General features: G+C 42.0%; 1 protein-coding gene across 1 annotated transcript in view; it reads right to left on the bottom strand.

The window, feature by feature from the left end:
- Positions 1-24,766, bottom strand: part of NTRK2 (neurotrophic receptor tyrosine kinase 2) — a 393,934-nt gene that overhangs the window by 85,801 nt on the left and 283,367 nt on the right. The window contains exon 13 of the mRNA XM_055578955.1: positions 13,765-13,895. Coding sequence (XP_055434930.1) covers positions 13,765-13,895 — 131 coding nt within the window. The remainder of the gene's footprint in view (positions 1-13,764; positions 13,896-24,766) is intronic.

The raw sequence follows: 24,766 nt of genomic DNA, 5'->3' as shown, positions 1-24,766 counted from the left end.
AAACAGAAATGAAGGAATCATCTGGAAGAGAAAGCAGGTAGGAGGATGCAAGGTTAAGGAGAGGACAGCCCAAAGCACTCTCTCCTAGATAGTTGGCCCCAAAGTTTGTGTAGATTTTAATACTGGTGATACCCACAGGGGAGCAATTCTAGCTTCACATCAAAATAATATCGTATATGAAATGAGTCACCAGTCCAGGTCCAATGCACGATACTGGATGCTTGGGGCTGGTACACTGGGACGACCCAGAGGGATGGTACGGGGAGGGAGGAGGGAGGAGGGTTCAGGATGGGGAACACGTTTATACCTGTGGTGGATTCATGTTGATATATGGTTAAACCAATACAATATTGAAAAGTTGAAAAATAAAAAAAAAAAGATCCAGGTTCAAACCTTGGCTCTGCTCTGGACCTCTCTGAACTCTGGTTTTCTCTTCTGTAGGGTAAGGAAAGGGTAACAAAGTCATTTCCTTCACAGGCTGCCTGGAAGGACTAGGTGAGGTAATCTAAGCTGAAATACCTCCCCAGCTCCCTGGTACAAACTGATATTTGGGAGATTCGAACTTGAAACTTCAACCAATTTGCATTCAATTCGCTCATGCTAAATAAGATCTGAGAAGGCCAAAAGATGCATGGATAAGGCATGAGGCCAGTGCAAAGCATGAAAGTACCTCTGAGACTGCCTTGGTTCCCTCCTGAAATCCCTTGAAGCCTGTGGCGCTTTCTCAGAGGTCCAGTCTCTATGCAGTCTGCTTTGAGTTGCTGAGATAATTCATTTCTAAGGCCTTATTCCATCTTTAACCATGAATTGGGGAAGGCAACTGAGATTTTCAGGTCATTATCAAAAAGCATGAACACATTCTGCAGGTAAACATTCTTCTCAAGTTTCAGCTATGTAGTATTGACTCAAGAATGTTATATTGTGTGTATGTGTGTATGTTAGAGAGAGAGAGAAAGAGAGAGATGAAGGGATGTCAGACAGCAGGGTAGAGTGTGAAGGAAGACAGGGTTTTCTTGTGTTGGGGGCATCAAACTGAAAGACTTAACAAACATCTCATATTTCCATTCCCCGGAGCAAAATCCTACAAGAAGAAACTCCACTGTCAGTGCAAAACTATGCTTAAAAACTGTGCTTCAGTACTATTTCTCAATTTAAGAAAGCAGATCTCACTATTCATGGGACAAACGTATTTAACAAATCTGGCTTCATCCTATGTATGTGCCCATCCATTTTTACATGTCAAGTTCTTTTGCTAAATTATGATCCAATTCTATTTTAAGAGATTCAGAAAATATGGCGGTAACGAGTTGGGCAAAATCATCTTCTGAATTTGGCACTCGAAGGACAGAATTTTTCTAAGGGTGGAACCACAGCCAGACAGCAATCAGAAGCTGGAAAAATCCTGCTATCAACCCTATTTATAAATTTCATCTCTGTTTTAGCACCGTGGCTGATTGTCATTTTACTCAATTAAGGGTGGCTTGGCTAGTTCCCCAAGTCCCTTGGCAATGGACACAGGATGGCGGCTTCCCTCACTGACAGTCCCTTCCACTTAAGTTCCATTTTGACAGGCGTATTTGCCCCATCATTGAACACTGCTATTTTCTTACTCCCAGCATCTGCTTTGTAGCTTCATTTCATCTTATTCCTGGTGAATTTCCTGACACTCTAAAGACGCCTTCCTTTCTGAAGACATTCTCAAGGGAGAAGACTTATCTAGAGCTTCAGTGAGTTACTGCCTGGTGTTCACATTGATCCAGAGTTGGAAGAGTGGATTAAAATGAAATAAACTCAAGTACGGAACTGAAGTGAAGGTAAAATAGGAGAAAAAAACAAAGGAAGATTAACATTTATCTGAAATGCTTCCACAGAATATTAAGGCTAATGGGAAGCTAGTAGGAGACGCCAGAGGACTTATTTGAAACTATTGGTGTGGCTGGATGCTGTGGGACATGACAAATGATTGTGCGTTCAAAGTATATGTGGTTTAGGAGTTGTTTTTCAGTTGCCAAGTTGTGTCCAACTCTTTGCAACCTCATGGACTGTAGCATACCAGGCTTCCTGTACCTCACCATCTCCGGAGTTTGCCCAAGTTTATGTCCATTGAATCAGTGATGCCATCCACCTATCTCATCCTCTGTCACCCTCTTCTCCTTCTGCCTTCAATCTTTCCCAGCAACAGGGTTTTTTTTCCAGTGACACAAGGTAAAATGAAGACTATCCTTTTTAACATGCTGATCTTATATCCTTCTCTTGTACATTTTTTTTAAATTTTATTTTTAAACTTTACAATATTGTATTGGTTTTGCCAAATATCAAAATGAATCCACCACAGGTATACATGTATTCCCCATCCTGAACCCTCCTCCCTCCTCCCTCCCCATACCATCCCTCTGGGTCTTCCCAGTGCACCAGCCCCAAGCATCCAGTATCGTGCATCGAACCTGGACTGGCGACTCGTTTCATACGTAATATTATACATGTTTCAATGCCATTCTCCCAAATCTTCCCACACTCTCCCTCTCCCACAGAGTCCATAAGACTGTTCTATACATCAGTGTCTCTTTTGCTTTCTTGTATACAGGGTTATTGTTACCATCTTTCTAAATTCCATATATATGTGTTAGTATACTGTATTGGTGTTTTTCTTTCTGGCTTACTTCACTCTGTATAATAGGCTCCAGTTTCATCCACCTCATTAGAACTGATTCAAATGTATTCTTTTTAATGGTTGAGTAATACTCCATTGTGTATATGTACCATATCTTTCTTATCCATTCATCTGCTGATGGACATCTAAGTTGCTTCCATGTCCTGGCTATTATAAACAGTGCCAAGATGAACATTGGGGTACTCGTGTCTCTTTCCCTTCTGGTTTTCTCAGTGTGTATGCCCAGCAGTGGGATTGCTGGATCATAAGGCAGTTCTATTTCCAGTTTTTTAAGGAATCTTCACACTGTTCTCCATAGTGGCTGTACTAGTTTGCATTCCCACCAACAGTGTAAGAGGGTTCCCTTTTCTCCACACCCTCTCCAGCATCTATTGCTTGTAGACTTTTGGATCGCAGCCATTCTGACTGGCGTGAAATGGTACCTCATAGTGGTTTTGATTTGCATTTCTCTGATAATGAGTGATGTTGAGCATCTTTTCATGTGTTTGTTAGCCATCTGTATGTCTTCTTTGGAGAAATGTCTATTTAGTTCTTTGGCCCATTTTTTGATTGGGTCATTTATTTTTCTGGAATTGAGCTGTAGGAGTTGCTTGTATATTTTTGAGATTAGTTGTTTGTCAGTTGCTTCATTTGCTATTATTTTCTCCCATTCTGAAGGCTGCCGAGTTTTTTTTAACTCATACATTTTAGAGAGCAGAGAAACAGAGTTAAGGTGAAAGATAAAAAAAGAGATTATTATGGCAAAACCTTATTATCCTCTATGCATACCACTGTGCTTAAAGCATAAAAGGCAATGAGTAAACTCTCCTACAAGGCAACAAATATCTGTGAGAATTGTGGCCAACATGCCTAAGTGTTTCTGGGTCAAGATCTGTTTCTCACTGAGACTGTTTACTCTTCTGATATCTTCCAGATCTGCACTGTCCAAAATGGTAGCCAGCAGCTACATGTGGCCAGTGATAATTTGAAATATAGCTGGTCCAAACTCAGATGTGCTGCTGCAAGTGTAAAATACAGGTTTCAGATTTTGAAAACTTGGTATGCATAAAATATCTCATTAATATTTTTAGATTAACAGTATGTTGAACATATTTTAGGTAGATTGAGTTAAGTAAAATACATTAATAAAATTAGTTTCATCTGCATGTTTACACTTTTTAATGTGCAGACTAGGAAATTTTAAAACACAAATGGTTCGTGGTTTGCTTTGTGACTCACATTGTACTTCTACTGGACAGATCCATTCTATAAAATCCGCCTTAGTAGGCTATTAATGAGCCAATCTGCTTTGGGGGAAAATAATGCTAAACTGATAATAAGCCACCAGGGGCTTCCCTGGTGGCTCAGAGGGTAAAGCGTCTACCTGCAATGCAGGAGACCTGGGTTCGATCCCCGGGTCAGGAGGATCCCCTGAAGAAGGAAATGGCAACCCACTCCAGTACTCTTGCCTGGAAAATCCCATGGACAGAGAAGCCTGGTAGACTACAGTCCATGGGATCGCAAAGAGTTGGACACGACTGAACAACGACTTCACTTTGACTTCACTTTCAATGCTAAATTGAAATAGCGTTAAGACAGACACCCTCCTCATAAGGTTCCTTACAGGCAATGATTACTCAAGTATTTGGAAAGAGATGGTGAAGGACAGGGAAGCCTGACATGCTGCAATCCACGGGTCACAAAGAGTTGGACACAACTGAGCAACAACAATAGCCACAAGACTATGATTCTTCTAACTTATAGGGTCATCTCTGAAGAAAAGTAGATGAAGCTTCTAATCAATTCTTACAAAAGTGAAATTTTGAGGAGTATATTTTAATAAATTCAGAGACAGAAAGAGCTTGATAGAAATAAAATGTTAGAAACTAAGAAGAGTGTAGTAACTACCCTCCTAACATTCCTAGAAATGTAAAAGCTAATTAGATGACTGAATAAAAACAATAATGCTCACACACACCCCCAGATAGTGCTCACTGTACTAGAAACCAACACTCTGTGTATATCAGCTCAATGATATGGGACTGGCCCTTGCAAGGATTTTAAATATATACCAAGTGGCAGTCTCAAATATAAGATTCATAGCCAGGGTGTTGATTGCTGCTATGTTTATTTTCAAAACCATGCTCTCATGGTTCCAACTCTAACAATTCAAACATCTAATGGGAATCATGAGGTTAATTTCTAATTCACATACTTTAAGTACTTAGAGAATTTGGGGAATAAGATTGATGGTTTGTGTGTGTATATTATATCAAGTTGCATATTACAAATGCTAATCTTTGAAAGACAGGAAACTAATTCACAGCAACTGTCATATTAGAGAAATATTGACTCAAAAGAATGAATCAGAAGTTGGCCTCCAATATGGACAATTGCAAGATACTTACAGGCTTTAAATACACCAGCATTCAATTGACTGAGATAATTCCACTGGATAGAAGAGCTGATGGATCACTGTAGACCCTGATTTGACTCTGAGTTGGGCTGTCATGTTAAAGTCAATTAAAAAGCAGCCCATCTACCACGATGCATATTTTCCAGAGATGCAAAGGAGTAAAATGAATACCCCAGCTATGTTTGGTATCAGATGAGCCCTCAGTAGAGTGGAATGTACTGCTTGGTTTCAGCATTTCTGAAAAGATGTATGTAAATTGGAGAAAAGCCAAGAAAAAAAGGGTTAAGGAGACAAATTAACGAGACAAAAAACAGATCTCCCATCAAAGGTTAAAAGTTGAAGTTACTGGGGACGGGACATTGATGGAGCAACTTAATAACTGGGGCCCAAGTGACTCCAGTACAAGAGGGATTCTGACACGGGAAATGTTGCTGCCCATCTTACAGCACATGTGAGTGTGCACACACACACACACATACACGAGCACATATATACACATGCACTCACCAAGAAAGAATGCACTCCCACTACAAGAAGATAGAGATCTATTTAGCAATGTCCAGACAATAAGATGATTAAGTCTTTTAGCAAGCCACTATTAAAAGTTTTACAATTTGTTACCAGAAACTTATAAAGATGGAATTGATAGTATTTTCTGCAACATTATATTCTGTTAAGGAATATAAACTATCTTTTAAGGGCAACACTGACAAATATTCTCTTAACTACATTAATCTTGTCATCAATTTCTATTTGTGGGAAAGGAATTTTACATACTAAAGTAAATTAAGAAGAGGAGAGAGGCAAAGGAAGAGGGAGGAATGGGTGAGAGACTTTACAAGTAATCAAGATGTGAGACTAGAAGGATGACTCTTCTTAAAAATTAAAAAGAAGGAAGGAAAGAAGAAAGACAAGAAGGAGGAAAGGAAGGAAGGAAGAGAAGAAGGGAGAAAGAAAATAGCCATCTGGTTTAGAAATAAACTTGTGTGGATAAAGTACTTGAATTCATGAACTCTTGACACTCTTTGTTATCTAAAGATTGTTTCCCTGTTCCAGAACTGGTGGTTCCTGGAAAGCGGTTCTTTTCAAGCTCTTCCACTTACAAATATTTTAAGACCACTGGCTTTAGTTGCTTCTGGCCTATAAGTGGTCTCATCTGTGTCATGTGACCACACTGGATTCTGGGACTGCAGGCAGGTGCCTGGCAGGAACACTGAGTGGAATAACTGGACACATGGTATTTCCTTGTTAAGGAATCTGAAGGTGAGTTATAGATACCATGGGAGCAGCAGCTGGCAGAAGGCAGCAGCCTAAGCCAGGGAGCAGAGAGGGGTGATACAGCTGTGCTATGCCAGCAGGGAGGCCTGGAGGAGAGACCTAGTGCCTCCTGCAAGGATAACAAAGGGACTGCCCTAAGGGCCAGTTCACATCCTAGTGAGCTTCTAGATCCCAACTGTTCTACTCACAGTGAGGTCCTGCAAGTCCTATTTAAGTTGGTCATCTTTCAGTTTTTCCTGTCAGATCTCTTTTCTCTGTCTTCTCACTTAGCAGCTTTAACATTCTTACAGGGAACAAACGCCTCCCTACATTTGGTCAACATGTGTGAGGAGAGCTGACCTCATCTTCCATTTGCAGGGATAGGCATGTGACCCAGGCCTGGATAATCAGAACATTCTATTCCCTTGGCTGGAGGGCCTGGCGAAACAACTCAAGATAAACCAATAGGAGTTGGCCCTTCGACTTGTGCATAATTGTTGGGAAAGAGGAGTTCTCTTTTGGTTTGCTAGGATGCTGCTGCTGCTGCTGCTTAGTCACTTCAGTTGTGTCCAACTCTGTGCGACCCCATAAACGGCAGCCCACCAGGCTCCCCCGTCCCTGGGATTCTCCAAGCAAGAACACTAGAGTGGGTTGCGATTTCCTTCTCCAATGCGTGAAAGTGAAAAGTTAAAGTGAAGTCGCTGAGTCGTGTCCAACTCTTAGCGACCCCATGGACTGCAGCCCACCAGGCTCCTCTGTCCATGGGATTTTCCAGGCAAGAGTACTGGAGTGGGGTGCCATTGCCTTCTCCAGGGTTGCTAGGATGGCTGCATGTAAACCCAGAGAAGTTGTTGCTGAATCTTTACCATAGTGTGGGGAGAACCTGCCCAAGAATGCATTCAGCATGGAAGAAAGCAAAGCCAAGAGACGGAGAGAGAGAAAGAGAGAGAGAGAGGGAATTGCTGATGCCAGGAGCTAGCTATGCCTGAAGCTAGAGCACCAACAGCAAGGTTTCCCAGTAGTTTGAGCAAATAAATTCCCTTTCTGCTTAAACCAGCTTGAGTTGGGTTTCCAATGAACATTATACTGCTCTTATTATCAAAGCTGATTGAGATGTTTTGCTTGCACCCCCTCATGAGGCCAAAGCACTCACTCTGGAATTTTCTTTATTTCCACCTATTTCCTTGAATTGCATTTCTACTTGGGAAAACAAGAATATCTCTCTTATCATCATACACAATTGAGCAAAACTACCCACTCCTTTGTATTACCTCATACATCATGTTGAATTTCCTCAATTTGGTTTATAGGGCATGTGTAGGATTCAGTACACTAAAATATGATGCACTGAGCCTTGGGCTGATGTGGAGGTCAGAGTTTTAGTCCTTGGTCTGACATTGAGTGATCTTGTTCAAGCTATGTGACTTTGGAATGATCATTTATCTTCTCTGGGCCCCTCTTCTGCTTCCTCATTGGCAAAAAAAGTATGAGTTAAACTAAAGAATTTCAATAATAGCTCTATATTTCTGCATAGTGATTCAGTTATTTCTAAAATGATTTCTCATTAGATTACACCATATATATATATATATATATATATATATATATATACACACACACACACACACACACATATACTATACACACATATAAATAGCTGATCAAATCATTTCCTTACTTGGAAGTGCCAACTGCCAACTCTTTACCTTTTCAAAAGGCTCTTTTTCAATAGGCCATCCATCCATCCAACAAGCATTTATTGCCTGCCACTACATACTAGGCAATGTGCTAAAAGGCATGATTCCTACCCTCAAGAATATGCCACTCTACCGGAGAAGATAGACAAATGTTGTTGATTAAATATACCCACAAATACATGTACTGATTAACAGCCTTAACAAATGCTCTCAAGGACAAGTACAGATGCCTTAATAACATGGAACTGGGAGGTCTGACCTAGACCAGGGAGTAGCAAGGGGAAGTTTCCTTGAAGGGGTAACTTGAGATGAGAGCTGATGGGTGAAGGGAGCTGTATGGCTCTTATGTTGGGCTGGGCCCCCCAGGCACGGACATGGCCATGGAGTGTTAGATGCTACGTGAGCTGGCTCGTGGTAACGTACCACAGGGTGTATCAGTCAACTTTGCCAAAGCCCTTGCATCATTTCCTCTGTTGTTGACAAGCAAATATTTAGCAATATGAAAAGAAAAAGCCCTTCATTAGATACTAAAGAAAGTGCCTGCTGAGCTCAGACATCACTATTTCGCACCTTGCCAAGTCTTCTTGTACAGCATCTATGACTCGTTTTAACTCACACCTCAAGGAAGTCACTCAGCTTCTCTGGATTTGTCATCTATAAAACACGAGACGTGGGTTATAGATATGATTCCTAAGGCCTCTCTTGTGTTCAGCACTTTATGTTTCTAGGAATACACCTGAGTTAGTGGAGAGGGAGAAGAGAGACCATGAATCCTACAAAGCCCACTTGTGGCTATATTTAAAAAAATGAAAATTAGTGTGCATTCACAGCACAAGGAAATGTTGTAGGAATTGTAGCTAATGAAAAGCAAATTGGATGGAGCCAAAAATAGTTAATGCATCCACAGCTAATGCAGAGAAACTGCAATGAAGTGTTTCCTTGGCAATTGAGTTACTTAAAGATAAAGGAATTATTTTGATCAAAGACTCGTTTCTATGCATCTCATTTTCTCTATGGGTTCTCCAGTTGTCTTTCAGTGGGAAGGCACAAATCCATTTCACTAAGAAACAAAGGTCATCCAAAAATATCAAGAAAAGGGCAATCCAACTGGATCCAAACAAGCAGATACTCTAATGGGAAAGGCTGGCTCAGGCCCTGAACCCTTGAGGGGTCTGCACAAGCCTAGGCTAACTCACATCTTAAACTGACTTCTGCGGATTCCTCAAGCTCTTTAGTCATTTGGAAAAAGCAGCGTCAAAATTTACAGGAACCTGACATCTGTCAGTCTGAATGCAAAACCTTGGATTTCAAATCAGTCAGCTCCTTCTAGAGAAGGAAAGAGGACAATAGCTGCTATTTCTTAGCATGCATAATCAATGCTGCAGGGGTTGCTAGGCAACGGGCAGAAAGACTGTCAAACATCCCTGGGTGCCTCCAATGGAAGAGAAGCAGCCCCGGCAGCCACTCCTCAGAGGTGACAGGCTATGGAGGCCCTGGAGGCCACATTCAGTTCCTTTTAAAAAAAATTCCCTTATTGTGGTCAGGAAGGCACCAGAGACATTTTCCTCCCAGACTTATCAGATAGTCTTTGAATATACTTACAATGGGCCCACATGCCTAAAAAGGAGCCAGTAAGGCTGGCAAGAGGCAGCTCCATGTGTTATTCTGATCCCATTCATCCCAGAGCCCATGAAAAATCGGACTTGTTTCTTGCGTAGCTGTAGCCTCTGGATCTCAGACAGTTAAAATGGGCCCCTGCCCTGCTGAAGCTTGAAATCATTCTGGCCAAGGTAAGCAAAGCCTCTGATTTCCACAAAAGGCCACCTTTGAGGTCAGGGAGATGAGATTTCTTTGGTGTATGACCTTGAAGTTGAAATGACTTTTTAAGCTGTAGGTATTTTGTTCTCACTACTTGAGATAAAGGGACAAATTTTCTTTGTTTTCTTTTTCAGCAGTTTTGATTAAAGAGCAAACACTCATCGTGGGTTGTTAATCTGCAAACAATTATTTGGCAAAGCCAGGAGGTTCATGGGGACTGGGGCCTGGGTCTGGATTGAACATGGGATGAGGGCTGTGATTGGGATTTAAAGAAAGGCTGTAGTCCATGGGGTCGCGAAGAGTCGGACATGACTGAGCGACTTCACTTTCACTCTTCACTTTCATGCATTGGAGAAGGAAATGGCAACCACTCCAGTGTTCTTGCCTGGAGAATCCCAGGGATAGGGGAGCCTAGTGGGCTGCCGTCTATGGGGATCGCACAGAGTTGGACACGACTGAAGCGACTTAGCAGCAGCAGCAGCACCAACAGTAGTGATGGGAAGCATGCTGTGGGAAGGACCACTGGCTGAACATTGCTGACACCGGCTAATCCTTTATCTTTACTAGATCAAGCTCTGAAATCCTGTTTAGCATGAGTTTGGAAGGAAAAGTGATGTCTGAGTTAAAGGTGCCCTGGATTTAGCTGTGTAGCGCTGGCTCCTTAAGGACACTGCAAGAAGAGGAGCAAGCACAGAATTAGAAATAACAGGAACGTGAAAGGCAATACCCGCTGAGAAATTCTGAGTCTATTTCTATCAAGCTGAGGGCTTTCCACGTGGCACTAGTGGTAAAGAACCCACCTGCCAATGCAGGAGACATAAGACATGTCGGTTTGATTCCTGGGTTGGGAAGATCCCCTGGAGGAGGGCATGGCAACCCACTCCAGTATTCTTCCCTAGAGAATGCCATGGACAGAGGAGCCTGGCAGGCTACAGTCCATGGGGTCGCAAAGAGTCGGACATGACTGAAGCAACTGAGCACACACTACCGAGCTGAGGCCTCTCAGCTATTCCTACACTATCCTCTAGGTTTCCCTCATCTCCTACGATTTTCTCACATTCAAAGCTTTCACCTTGTGACCTCATGAAATGAACAGATTCCTGGATGGCCTCCAAACATCAGCAGGAAACATGGCCCAGACCTTGGCCCCAGGGTCCTCATTGTCCTTGTCTATGACACATGCGAGATTGGGGTTACATGTTCCCAGAATGTCTTCCAGCTCTATCCTTGTATCGGGTTCTCAATCTCCAAAAATAGAGGCACCTTTTGGTCCCATTTTTCCAAAGGGGGGAAAAAAGATAACAGCAGAAGAAAGTGAAGACTGCAGATATAACACTGCCAAATGTTCTGAACATTTTGTGCTTTAAAAAAAATAACAAACTTTTTGAGTAAATGAAAGAAAAGAGGAAGCCATCTCAGCAGCAGGAATTAAACATCCTCAGGGTCCCTGCAGGATTCTCCTTTCACTCCACTCACCCCGCTTGACCTTGATTCTCTCCCACATCTCCCTTCCCTGCTTCTCTCCTCTGTCTCACTACCCCCTCCACTTGCCTATCTTAGTGAGATGATGTTTATTTCATAGATATTACATTTCTCATCCCTAGAAAGGCCTGTCCTTTATTCATCCCAAAGTAGAGCTTTTTAGGAGCCTTTCCTGAGAGTTTAAGTGTATCTGAGCCACTCGGCTTAGTCACTTTTGATGGCAAGGAAAGCAGATGCATGGTGTTTCATTAGGATGAACTGTAACAGAAACTGTGTTTAGTCTGCAGGTTGGGAAAGTTCAAGAATCATTTTATTTCTCTCCTCGGTTACCCATTACGCATATTTTAAAGTTTTTTAAGGCTAAGTACAACAGTAATGGAATATATATCTTTTAAAAACTGAAAAGTTCCTCAGTACCATTTTTCTAGATTCCCTTATATATGTGTCAATATACAATATTTGTTTTTGTCTTTCAGACTTATTTTACTCTGTATAATAGGATGAACTGAGGTTCATCCACCTCAGTTCAATTTGCAGGGCAGGTATAGAGAAGAAGACATAGAAAACAGACTTGTGGACACAATGAGGGAAGGAGAGGGTGAGACAACTTCAGAGAGTAGCGCTGAAACATACACAGTACCATGTGTAAAATGGCATTTATTTCCTCATTATAACCAGGACAACATTCAACTAGTGGTAAGTTGCTGTATAACACAGGCGACTCAGCTCAGTGCACTGTGGCAACCTAGAGGGCTGGGCTGGGGTGGGGTTGGGAGAAAGGTTCAAGAGGGAGGGAACATATATATACTTATGGCTGATTCACGAAGTTGTACAGCAGAAACCAACACAACTCTGTAAAGCAATTATCCTCCAATTAAAAATGAATAAAAGTTAAGGCATTAAAAGACCAGAAAAATAAATAAATAAATAAAACACATCCATCAACTCACAAAGAAACTTGTCCTGGTGATAATGAGGAAATAAATGCCATTTGTATAAATATTTTGTGTTTGGCCAAACGAACAAATAAAAACCAAAACTCAATCATTTTACGTTAGGTCAAGAAGTTACATTTTATTACATTAGCCACGTACTTATTCATTTGGCCCTTAATTCATTTTATATACATATGCCTCTCTTAAGTGTTTTACATAAATTGTACCTTGGTGATTTTTTTAAAACATTTTGACAGTGCATATGTAAAAGATATGCTGAAGTTTTTTGTGCTATTTGTGTTGATCCTTGTGATTTAGAGGGCCCAGTGGAAATTTTAGCCCTTTCAATAATGTTTATCTATTTTTATTTTTTAATATAAATTTATTTATTTTAATTGGAGGCTAATTACTTTACAATTTTATTGAAGATGCTGCTGCTGCTAAGTTGCTTCAGTTGTGTCCGACCCTGTGCGACCCCATAGATAGCAGCCCACCAGGCTCCTCTGTCCCTGGGATTCTCCAGGCAAGAACACTGGAGTGGGTTGCCATTTCCTTCTCCAATGCATGAAAGTGAAAAGTGAAAGTGAAGTCGCTCAGTCGTGTCAGACTCTTCACGACCCCATGGACTGCAGCCACCAGGTTCCTCCGTCCATGGGATTTTCCAGGCAAGAGTACTGGAATGGGTTGCCATTTCCTTCTCCATATTGAAGATGAGGTCTCCTTTAAAAGAATTACTGTAATTTAACATATATGCATTTATTATTTTATTTTTATTTTCCATGCCATGCGGCATGTGTGATCTTAGTTCCCTGACCAGGGATCAAACCTGCATCGTCTGCAGTGGAAGCATGGAGCTTTACAACAAATGGACTGCCAGGGGATTCCTCAGGTCTCCTTTTTAGAGTTTATGGAGAAATGGTTATGACAAAAGACTTTCAGACTTCTGTATTTCAATAAAATCTCGTGTCTCCTAGGGCGGTAAGATCCATCCCCCAGAGATGTTCCCCTTCCAGATGCCATGTCTGGGGCCTTGGAAATATTTGGAAGGGACAAAAAAGGATAATGAAACATCTCAGCAGAAGTGAGGCTGAGAGAGGGAAGTGAAGGCCACAGTGTCCTTTCCAGGTCTTCTGAACATGAGACAAGTGCCAGCTGAACTTGGACACACTCCGGGCAATCTGAGGAGAAAGCGAAGTCTCCAGGTTTGGTGGGTTGGATTGTGTTTGACCCCACTGACTTCTGTCCAGAGTTCAGTTAACACTGACTGGGGAGAGTAGCTCAGAGATACCCACAGCCTGCAGGCTGGAAAGATGTTCCTGAGCAGAACCCATTGTCCCTGTGCCCCAAACATCCTTCCCACTGTCCATCACTTAAAGGAATTTGGACACATCCACCATGGCAGATATACTTTGCTCCTGAAATGGTCACTGCGATGAAATAAAATAAAGCAACACTTCCACATGTGAGTAGTGACCATGGGTAACGAGACATTCTGGAGTGTTCGCTTACCTTCACGGCCACCAAGATCTTGTCCTGCTCAGGACAGAGGTTATAGCATTCAGCAAGGAAAACTTTTCCAAAGGCTCCTTCACCTAGCTCCCTTTTCAAGACAATGTTGTGTCGCTTGATGTGCTGAACAACTGTAAGACAAAGACAGAACGGAAATTGGAATCGAGGCAGCCAGAGCTGAAGGCAAAGGGCAGGAGTCGGCAGGCTGCATCCTGAGCTCACAGACCTAAAGTCTCTCCTCTGCACATAGAAAACTGGAGGATAAACTCAGCATCCATCCTCAAGGTCCACCCAAAGGGCTTCCAGGCAGTTGGTGGTTTAGGCTTGCTCTCCAGAATGGAATCACTGTTTCTGATAGAACCAAAGGAAGCACTTAGCTGTTGGCTGCAAAACATCATTCATGAGCTTTATGGACCAAGAAAGGGGAGAATTGAGAAGGGGATGGATATGAGTGGCAGGTCTCTCACAAGCCAGATGCTTTGCATATATTCATCAGTTATGTCTAGTGGGCAAGGCAGAGAGCTAGCTAGGAAGCGCTAAGCCTTTGTTAAGCCCCTTCAGAATATTGAGGGAGACAGGCTCAGAGGACACGAAGGGAAAATGCAAGATCTGTGCATTGCTGAAGAAGGCTGTTTCCTCACCTCACTTTTTGCTTCCTCACGTGGTGGGCTCCATGGTTGAGTTCTGGTGACTCTTTCCGTTTAGACTAGAAATGTCTAGCCCATTGTGCTAAAAGCTGGTTTCCTTAGCTCCTTTCTAAGAGCGGGTTCTAGCCTTGGCTGTCCAAAGCCAAGAAGAGACAGGATGTACAGAAGCATCAGGGGAAGGGGGACTATTTATTCCTCTCATCCAGAGCTGAGCAAGCCCATGCCACTCATCCATCACCTTCCTGGAGGAGGCAGGAGGCAGTCCCAGGGTGGTTCTTTGGGAGCCCAGTAGTGCACAGTGGGAGGCAAGTGAATGATTCTCGGGACAGAGCTGGTGGAGAAGCCCGAAAAGAGACTGCAGAGGATAGAGGACTCCACAGTGTGAGCTTGGGCCTCGTCACCCAGCACATCAAGCGTTGGATCCCTGAGCCCAGGGCTTCCACTGGGTCACTGCCACCAGGCTTTTCTGAACTTCTCATCCCTGAGTGGCAGACTGAAAAAAGAGACTGCAAGTCCCTCTAGAGCTTGGAATGTGCAGTCAAGAATATTCTCTCATTGGACTCTTAGAAGCATTCTTTCCTACATTTTATACATGGGAAAACTGAGTCTGCAGGAATTTCACTGATTCACAGTGTGGGAATGGAGGAATTGGGATGTGAACTCAGGTTTGTCTGAACCCAGAGTCTGTAACTTTTCTTCTGCGCCTTAAAGTTCTTTTTCAGTTGTAAGTCATGCTAAGTGTGATGAGAGAAAGGGAAGTATGTAAATAAGAGAGTAAAAAGTGAAAATAACCTCCCAGCTTCCTTTCTACTTAGTTCAACAGCCAGTTCAAATTATCAAAAGTTCCAAAGAAAATACAAAGCTTATCTCTACAGTTTTAATAATGATAATAACATGAATACCCATGAAGTTACCATTCCATTAAGAAACAGAACATCACTAGAGCTTTTGGAGCACCACTGTGTTCTTTCTGGATTGTACCCATTTCCTACTCACGTCCCAGGGATAATCACCATCCTGAATTTTGTGTTAATCATTTTCCTTGTTGGTTTGCTACCACTGACACCTCCCCAGTGAGAGATTGTTGCTTGTTTTGAAGCTAATAAATGGAGTCATATTACATGTATCCTTCTCTGTCTTACATCTATCTCTCAACATTGTTCTTGAGACTGAATTACACTGTGTGTAGTAGTAGTAGTAATTCTTTTGCTTTTACTTTGTAATATTCTGTGGAAGGACTGTAACACCATTTATTTGCCCATGCTAGGTTGATGGATATGATATATACAGTTTCTTCTTAGATACAACTTGATATAAAATGCAAGTGGTGATTAAGGTTTTGCTTTAATAGGATTTTCCCCCTGATAATTCATGTGGTTTGGAGCTATGGCTGCTTCCTTGGGCCTCTGGGAACTCAGGGTGATAAAAATCAAAAGGTCTTTTATGAGCAACATTATTAATGAATCTAAGAATGTATATTAATTTCTCATGCTCCAGCAGCAATGCCTGAATTTAAGAGGGGAAGATGTGTTCATTAGGAAGAGTGCCCATATAAAGAGATGAATGTAATTCTTGCAGAAAATTAGCTGCCCTATTTAAATCTAATATTTAACTCCATGGTTGTCATATGTTCATTGAGAATTAAATTGCCACTTGATTTACTTTACACTCTAACCAGATCAAGGCTAGTATTTAACTTTTTTTTCTTGCATTTGATTTACACTTTTCTCGCCTCCTTCCTCCCCTCTCTCCTTTCTTTCTCCTTCTTTCCTTCCTTTTCCTTTTTTTCCTTTCCTCCCTCTCTCTCCATCCCTACCCACCCCCCCACCCTCTCTTTCATTCCAAGCAGTAAAAAACGTTGATGGGAAACAATTTTCTAAAGCTATGGATAAAGCCACAACTTCATCATCTTCCAAGCTAAAATTGATGAGACCAGTTTTACACACTGACCTTGAAGGCAGTAGACACATCTTTAAAGAAATGGGCTATTTTGCATTAATTTGCTTTGCTATGTTTGGGATATAGTAGATTACATGAATAGTGGCCTTTTGCCAATGTACTCCATCTAAATAGAAGGAATTCCTCTTTTCTAAGACTGGAAGCCACTGAGGGGCACAGGTAACAAGTTTTTGTTTATATTTGCATTTCTGCCAGGGTTTCATAGTGCTCTGCACACAGCTGGTGCTATCCAAATATTTGTTGGAAAATGTGCCAAATGATAATAGAAGCAAGAGACAAATACTGTTCAGTTTTATTATTTCAGTTAACTGACAACAATCCTATTGAATGTGCAGGCAATAAAAAAGCTCAATTCTCCAAGATGTCAGGAGTAGGAAGAACAACTAGTCTGAAGCTATCACACACTTGAGCTAAGAATTTCTTTCCATTCTCCTCCAGGAGAGCATTGAAACATATCCCAAACTGCCTCATTGCCTGTTTCCCTCAATCACCAAAGGAAATCCTCGGTACCCTCTCAGACCATCCCTCTTTATCCAGCCTCAAACTGCCAAATTGCTCATATTGCCCCAAGCAGAGCCAATGCTAACCCCTTCGTCTCCCTCCCAAGTCCTTCCATCAGTTCTTCTGGGCGAAATGCCCATCATCCAGTAGGTCCCTGTACCCTAAATTTCTCCTTAAACTTCTCTTTACCTCCTCAGCTCCAATAAAACCTTGGCTTTGCTGAGGATGGGTTTCTCTGATGGCTCAGCAGTAAAGAATATGCCTGCCAATGCAGGAGATGCAGGTCAGGAAGATTTGATCCCTGAGTCAGGAAGATACCCTAGAGAAGGAAATGACTGCCCACTCAGGCATTCTTGTCTGGGAAATCCCATGGACAGAGGAGACCAGCAGGCTATAGTACCATGGGGTCGCAAAAGAGTGAGATACAGATACAGTCTCTCAGTTGTGCCTGACTCTCTGCAACACTATGGACTGTAGCCCACCAGGCTCCTCTGTCCATGGAATTCTTTAGGCAAGAATACTGGAGTGGGTAACTGTTCCCTTCTCCGGGGGATCTTCCCAACCCAGGGATTGAACCCAGATCTCCTGCACTGCATGTGGATTCTTTACCATCTGAGCCACCAGGGAAGCGCAAAGATTCCATGATAAATAAGCTATTGGGTAAGCATGTTAAAAATTTTTACATTCTTTATTACTTAGGTCAGTCAGACTTAGCAACTAAAACACCACCACCATAACGTGCCTGAGGACACCCATGACTTCTCCCTCCAGCCCTCTCAAATGAAAGCCATCCTCACCCTTCACTCCCAGGTACATCAAGGCCTTTGTGCATGATGTCTGACCATGACCCCACCCCCGTTTACCCCACCAACTCCTGCTAGAGCCCCAACCAATTGAAAGCATCTGTCTTAGGGAGCCATCAGCCTGTACCACGTTGGGCCCCTCACTATGACATCTTGGCTACGCCACTCACTCACTGAGCTCCTTGCTCACATTTTCCCTCTCTACCTCCTGGTACCAGCATTCTAAGAGCTGTAGGCACAGACGGGTGAAGTATTAATAGTTTGCCCAAGTTGTACAAACACTCAGCTGCCATTTATCTTGTGTCTTTCAGCAATGCAGCTAAGAGGAAAGGCATTGGGGAAGTTTGGTTTGGCTGTTTGCATGGCATTTAGCTGACTTTTTCTTGGGAGTAAGACTTTCTTTTTTAAAATTTTATGTTATTATTATCATTATTTGGTGGGGGGCAAGCTGCACACATGCAGGATCTTAGTTCCCTGGCTGGGGATCGAACTTAAAGTGTGGAGTCCTAATCACTGGACCACCAGGGAAGTCCCAAGACTTTCTTAATGAAAAAAGCAATGCACTGGTTTCTATTCTAGACAATCTCACTGTGGACAGGCACTTTGAATAACACTGTCTTAAAGGGTCCTAGGAACATTTGGGTTCATTTTATACAAAGTATCCTTGGCCAAGTGAGTCTAAGTGAAAGTCTCTCAGTTGTGCCTGACTCTCTGCAACACTATGGACTGTAGCCCACCAGGCTCCTCTGTCCATGGAATTCTTTAGGCAAGAATATTGGATCGTCCCAGTGCACCAGCCCCAAGCATCCAGTATCGTGTATCGAACCTGGACTGGTGCACTGGGACGACCCAGAGGGATGGAATGGGGAGGGAGGAGGGAGGAGGGTTCAGGATGGGGAACACATGTATACCTGTGGCGGATTCATTTTGATATTTGGCAAAACTAATACAATTATGTAAAGTTTAAAAATAAAATAAAATTAAAAAAAAAAAAGAATATTGGAGTAAGTAACTGTTCCCTTCTCCAGGGGATCTTCCCAACCCAGGGATTGAACCCAAATCTCCTACACTGTAGGTGGATTCTTTACCATCTGAGCCACCAGGGAAGCGCAAAGATTCCATGATAAATAAGCTATCGGGTAAGCATGTTAAAAATTTTTACATTCTTTATTTCTTAGGTCAGTCAAAGCTCTGCTTTTAACTTTGGAGACTCCAGTAAAACCACTTCAAACCCAATATGAATAACTAACAAAAATAAATAAATGAAACGCCCAGACTCTACCATAAATAGCTTCTTAGATTCGAAGGGGAAAAATCAAGACAACAGTTGATTTCTTTAAATAATTTTTTTTTATATAAAAAGTACCTTTTTAAAATTCACCTTGGCAAAGATAGGAGTACCCAGAAGAGGTGTGTGTGTGTGGTGTAGAGACCACCAAACTCCTGTGGTCTGCAGACTGATCTATGTATGTTCATATAGTCAAAACAAAGGGTGTGATTAGATTATTGTGCAAATAACTCTACTGTATGGAATCAGGTGGCTCTGATGATAAAGTGTCTGCCTGCAATGCAGGAGACCCGGGTTCAATTCCTGGGTTGGGAAGATCCCCTGGAGAAGGAAACGGCAACCCACTCCAGTACTCTTGCCTGGAAAATTCCATGGACTGGGGAGCCTGGTAGGCTACAGTCCAGGGGGGTCACAAAGAGTCGGACACGACTGAGCGACTTCATTCATGGAATCAGGGGGACAGTGATGACCAGAAGTAATAATTGAGATGAGGGACTAAATATTGTGGCTATCTTTATCATTAATGGAATTTTCCAGGGTGGAAATTCAATGCACTTGGGCATTTGTTTCCCAAGTACCAGAACTGAGTGGATTTCTAGTTTTGTTTTAGCATCACATTACAGCCACTGAAAAATGCATTCTGTCACAAAGAAGTTTCAGTAGTTGGTGGAGATGCTTATAGTTTCGGATGGTTTAAATAAAATTCCTAGTATCAATTTCTCCCAGAAGTAAATATCCTATATATACATGCAGGCTATAGTTCAACCCAGGTCTATATTCATTACTACTAAATCTAAAACTAACACAATAAATAAATAAATATCACTCCACCCATTTAAGGTTGAAGTAGGAAACATATCCTCCCATTTCCTCAGTAATAGAGTTTCACAGAGAACCTTGTCCCCCTGGACATTTCCTGCTCATCACATGGACCTTAAATTGAGACATTCATGGAATCTTTAATATATGCCAACTACTCTGCAGTTAAAAGGAAAGACATCTTATATTTGTGAGTAGGACTGTATAAATAATATATCCCAGAAAATAATGTTCTGTATTAGGAGGAATCTCTATGTTTCCCTACAAATCTAAATGTATGGCCTGCCTCAGCAGTTCCAGTGCAGAGGACCAGATGCTGTGATGGAAACAGAAGTTGAAGATCACTGAGCCCGACTCCCTCATGTTTGACAGTTGGCCAGTGAGTCTCAGAGAGGTGAAGTGACTTTCCCAGGGCCACACAGCTAGAAAGTGACCAGGCTAGAACTCAGATCCCCTAATTCTCAGGAGAGTGACCTTGGACTCTGTAACACAAGCCCCTATTTGAGATTGCATGCAGTGAGCATTCCCTGCCAGTAAAGTGAAAACAGGTATATCATTCAGTTAATTATCTTTTCAACTAGAAATACTTGAAACATTCATGTTTATCATCTGAAATGGATCAAGCATCTCATAATGAAGAATATCATTACAAAATGGCCAATAAACATAAAATATGAGTGCATAAAGTAGGATGCCAAAGCTATGAAACATGCTTGAGCTTGATTTTAAATGTAAGTAACAAAAATTATTTACTAACTATCTTAATGTCTATATCATAAAGAGCATATTGAAACAGGTTAAATCATCCACCTTGAAAAAGTTAATTTATATGAAAGATGGGAACTATGGTTTTGAATTTCATCTATATTTTTATTATTAAGATATAAGTTTGGATAATAGTGAAAATAAACGTGATTAAGACCAGAGATGTAAAACACACCAGGACAAGACAAAGCCAAATATTCATAAATAACATTAATGATAAAATAAAACATGAAACAATACTGAGCCATTCTTAAGCAATTTTCAGCAAAAAATCCCAATGTGCATTACCATCGATTAATTTTCATATCCCTCTGAATGAGGTCAATAGTCACATTTATTTTACAGATGACACTACAATTAATTGACTTACTTGTGGTCATAGAGCAATCCACTTATCCTTTTCCAAGTGCAATTTCCAATGAAACAAGGAAATAGGAAGGAAAGAGAGAGACCCTAATATGTGCTGATTGCTATTAAGGGCCTGGAAATGTGCTGAGAGGTTTACAAGGGTTATCAATCTTCACAGCAATCTAGTAGGGTATCCTTATTTCCATTTTCAGATTAAAGTAATGAGGAGGGGATCACATGTGCTAAATAACTCGTCTGAATTAATGCTGAAGCTGAAACTCCAATACTTTAGCCACCTGATGCAAAGAGTTAACCCATTTGAAAACCCCTAATGCCGGGAAAGATTGAAGGCAGGAGGAGAAGGGGACAACAAGGGATGAGATGGTTGGATGGCATCACTGACTCAATGGACATGAATTTGGGTAAACTCTCGGAGTTGGTGATGGACAGGGAGGCCTGGTGTGCTGCAGTCCATGGGGTCGCAAAGAGTCTGACACAACTGAGCGACTGAACTGAACTGAACTGAATTGAACTGAATTTGTATTATACAATTGGTAACAGGCAGAGTTTAAATTCTTTCCACTACAACACTTTATCTTTCCTTGGCCTTCTTACAACAGACAAGGTGAAAGAGAAAGTGAGCTTGAATTTGCCCACCTAGGGAATCATGGATCTACATTTATCACTTTAGTTCGACAAACCTTTATTAGGCATGTACTGTAGCCTGGGCTTCGCTGGTGGCTCAGATGGCAAAGAATTTGCCTGCAATGCAGGAGACAAAGGGTTGATCTTTGGGTCAGGAAGATCCCCTGGATAAAGGAATGGCTATACACTCCAGTATTCTTAGGGCTTCCCAGGTGGCACTAGTGGTAAAGAACCCACCTGGAGGCACAGGAGACATAAGAGATGTGGGTTCGATGCCTGGGTCAGGAAGATTCCCTGGAAGAGGGCATGGCTATCTACTCCAGTATTCTTGCCTGGAGAATCCCACAGACAGAGGAGCCTGGCGGGTTGCAGTCCATGGGGTCACAAAAGAGTTGGACATGACTAAAGCGATTTCAAGTACTTTATGTGATCATGTAAGGGAAAAGAAAAACTTAAATAAGAACTCAAGTCAGAGAAAACAGAAAAGAAGGCTAAAACAAGATAAGTAGAAATGCAAATGTGCAGATTCTAAGGTTCCACATAGCTATTAAAATTGCCATAATTTGACTCTGAGTTTCCTGGCAGCAGAAGCCAAGAGGGAAACACAATAATTTATAAAATTTTGACTACTCATAAGTAAGAGCACAGAAATTTCTAAGTAAGATTTTTCATGGAATTAAGTTTTGAAAGGAATACATCAAATGGATTTTACATTGAAAATCAATGTCCTTAACAACACCTGTAGTGTAAATAGTGAGCATCCTAAAAATATTTCTTATGGAAGAGCTCAATAAGGAAAAAACATATGACACAAAAACCACCCTCAGTCAAACACTGTACAGGGAGTCCAGAGTGCTTATCATCATAATGGCATAAAAATCAATGTCTATGGGCTTACTCAGGAATGCTTTGGGGATGGGGTGAAAGAAGAGATGTAATTTTCCACACCCACTGCTGGGCCTAGAACATATTAGGCAATCAATACTATTTTATGAATAAATAATAACATGAACATGCAAAAATAGATGAGTGATTGAACAAGAGATGGGAATGGTAGAGAAGAGGGCACTTAAGGAGAGGGAAGAGAAAAAGCAAGCAGGAGGAGGAGGAAAGAGCCCACAGTGGGATTTAAGAAGTTGTTATTTGTCCTGTTTTTTCCTAAAGAGAAGGAGCAGACAATATGTAGCAAAAGGAGGATGAGGTCGGATCACACAGGACCTTGAAGTCCTTATTAACAAGTCCGGACTCTTGGACAAATGACTTCACTGCTTTTTGCCTTCATTTTCTTGTCTTTAAATAAAAGAGTTTAGATTGAACAGTATTTTAGGTCTGCTTCAGCACATTCATGTTCCATAATCAGTGAATCCTTGGATTTGTTTTATATGTAAGTCCTATCTAGAAGACTTTTGAGCATGGAAGAAAAGTGACAAGAAGAAATGATTCTGGCAGTAGTCGAACTAAAGGCAGAGGGGCAAGTTTAGAAGTAACTATAGACCTGCCTCTCACAGAGGCCCATGCTGAGCTGGAAGGTGGGCTCCATCCAGCCACTCATCTATCCTACCTCTCCAGTCTCCTCTCTAAGAAATGCACACAGCTCAGGATGACAGACCACAGGGAGGCTGAGATCAAGTCTGTGACCCCAAAGGGAACAGATGAAGTCACCAAGGACTAATCCTGATGTTTTCAGGAACAGACAGAAAATAAGGAGCCTTAGAACAAGACCAAAGTGGACAAATGAGAGAGGCAGGAGAAAGGGCCAAGGATCAGCCTGAAGAGAGCAGAAGGCAGACTTCTGGGGCTGGGGAGTAAGTGAGAGGTTAGGAAGTGGAGGTGGTGAGTGGAGACTGCACAAGTGGAGGGTTGGGGCAGGGACAGACAGGTGGATCTAGGGATGACATGGTAACTCTCAGGGATGGGTACTGGGGGATTTTGAGGAGGGAGAGATTTGAGGGTGTTTGTAAGTTAAGGAGAATGTGCATGCTCAGTCACTCAGTTGTGTCTGACTCTTCGCAGCCCCATGGACTGTGGTCCTTCTGCCCATGGGATTCTCCAGGCAAGAATACTGGATAGGTTGTCATTTCCTCATTTCCAGGGGACTTTCTCAACCCAGGGATCGAACTCTTGTCTCTTGCATCTCCTGCATTGGCAGGCAGGTTCTTTACCACTAGTGCCACCTGGGAAGCCCCAAGGAGAATAGTAGAAAGAAATTAAATAGGTACCACAAATAGGAAGGAAGGGGGAAAAAAGGAGAGAAGGAAGGAAAAGAAAACTAGAGGGACAGATGACTGGGGAAGTCACTGAGAATCCAATAAGATGGATGAAGCAGAAAAATTCCGAGAGAGGAAAGGTTTTGAGTGAATCACCTTCTAAGGGCCTCAGCTTTGATGCTGGACCACTGAAGGAGGAAGTGGACTTTCAGGGACTCCCAAGAGGCCCAGTGGGACCCTTAGGGCTAAGCCTTGCACTGGGTCTAGTGATGGACAAAACAGACTCTTATAAGGTGAGTTTGCCTTGCTGGGAGTACACCACGTACCTACTTGGATACCCCTTATGACATCCAATGGCAGCAAAAGACCTTTTCCTCCTAAATCAAATTTTAATACCATGTGTTGAATGTGTGCAGAGCAGCTATGGGAGGAAAGGTAAGATTGGGTTTAGTCTAACCTGAAATTCACATTAGATAAAAGACTTGAGTTATTTGAAATTAAAATACTCAAAACTTCTTGTAGAAAACAGCCAGAGAGGGGGAAAGCCCCAGAAATCTTTCAAGCTGTTAGACTAAAGGGAACACCACACTTCAAAATACACATACGGCACATCCTTCGCTTTGACAGCCCCTAACAGCCAAAATTATATCTGTTCTACACTCTGGCATGTGGTAGAGTTGGATTGATTTGCCCTGACAGCCCTCCCTGCTGGAACAATACTTGTCAGTCAGCCCCAGCAATGTTTGTATTTTCAAGAATAATTATGCAGAGTGATTGTACAAGATTCTGGCAGGTGGGCCAGACAGGCTTATCTGCCTACTTCTCCAACCCTGTGTCGCTAAGCCCTAATGCTCTACCTGCTTCTGAGGATGGAAAACACCCCTTTAGTGCCCTCCGTCCCCCTCCCAAGCTGTGCATTATCTTCCATTTGAGGGGTCTATGCTGATGTCTGTTTTATAATTTGGGATCCTCCATTCTATGCTCTCCAAACAGAAACCTTCCTTTCTTCAATAATTTCAA

This window comes from Bubalus kerabau, chromosome 4, assembly GCF_029407905.1.
Source record: "Bubalus kerabau isolate K-KA32 ecotype Philippines breed swamp buffalo chromosome 4, PCC_UOA_SB_1v2, whole genome shotgun sequence".
Classification (NCBI taxonomy): domain Eukaryota; kingdom Metazoa; phylum Chordata; class Mammalia; order Artiodactyla; family Bovidae; genus Bubalus; species Bubalus kerabau.
This window is presented reverse-complemented; position numbering and strand designations above follow the sequence as displayed.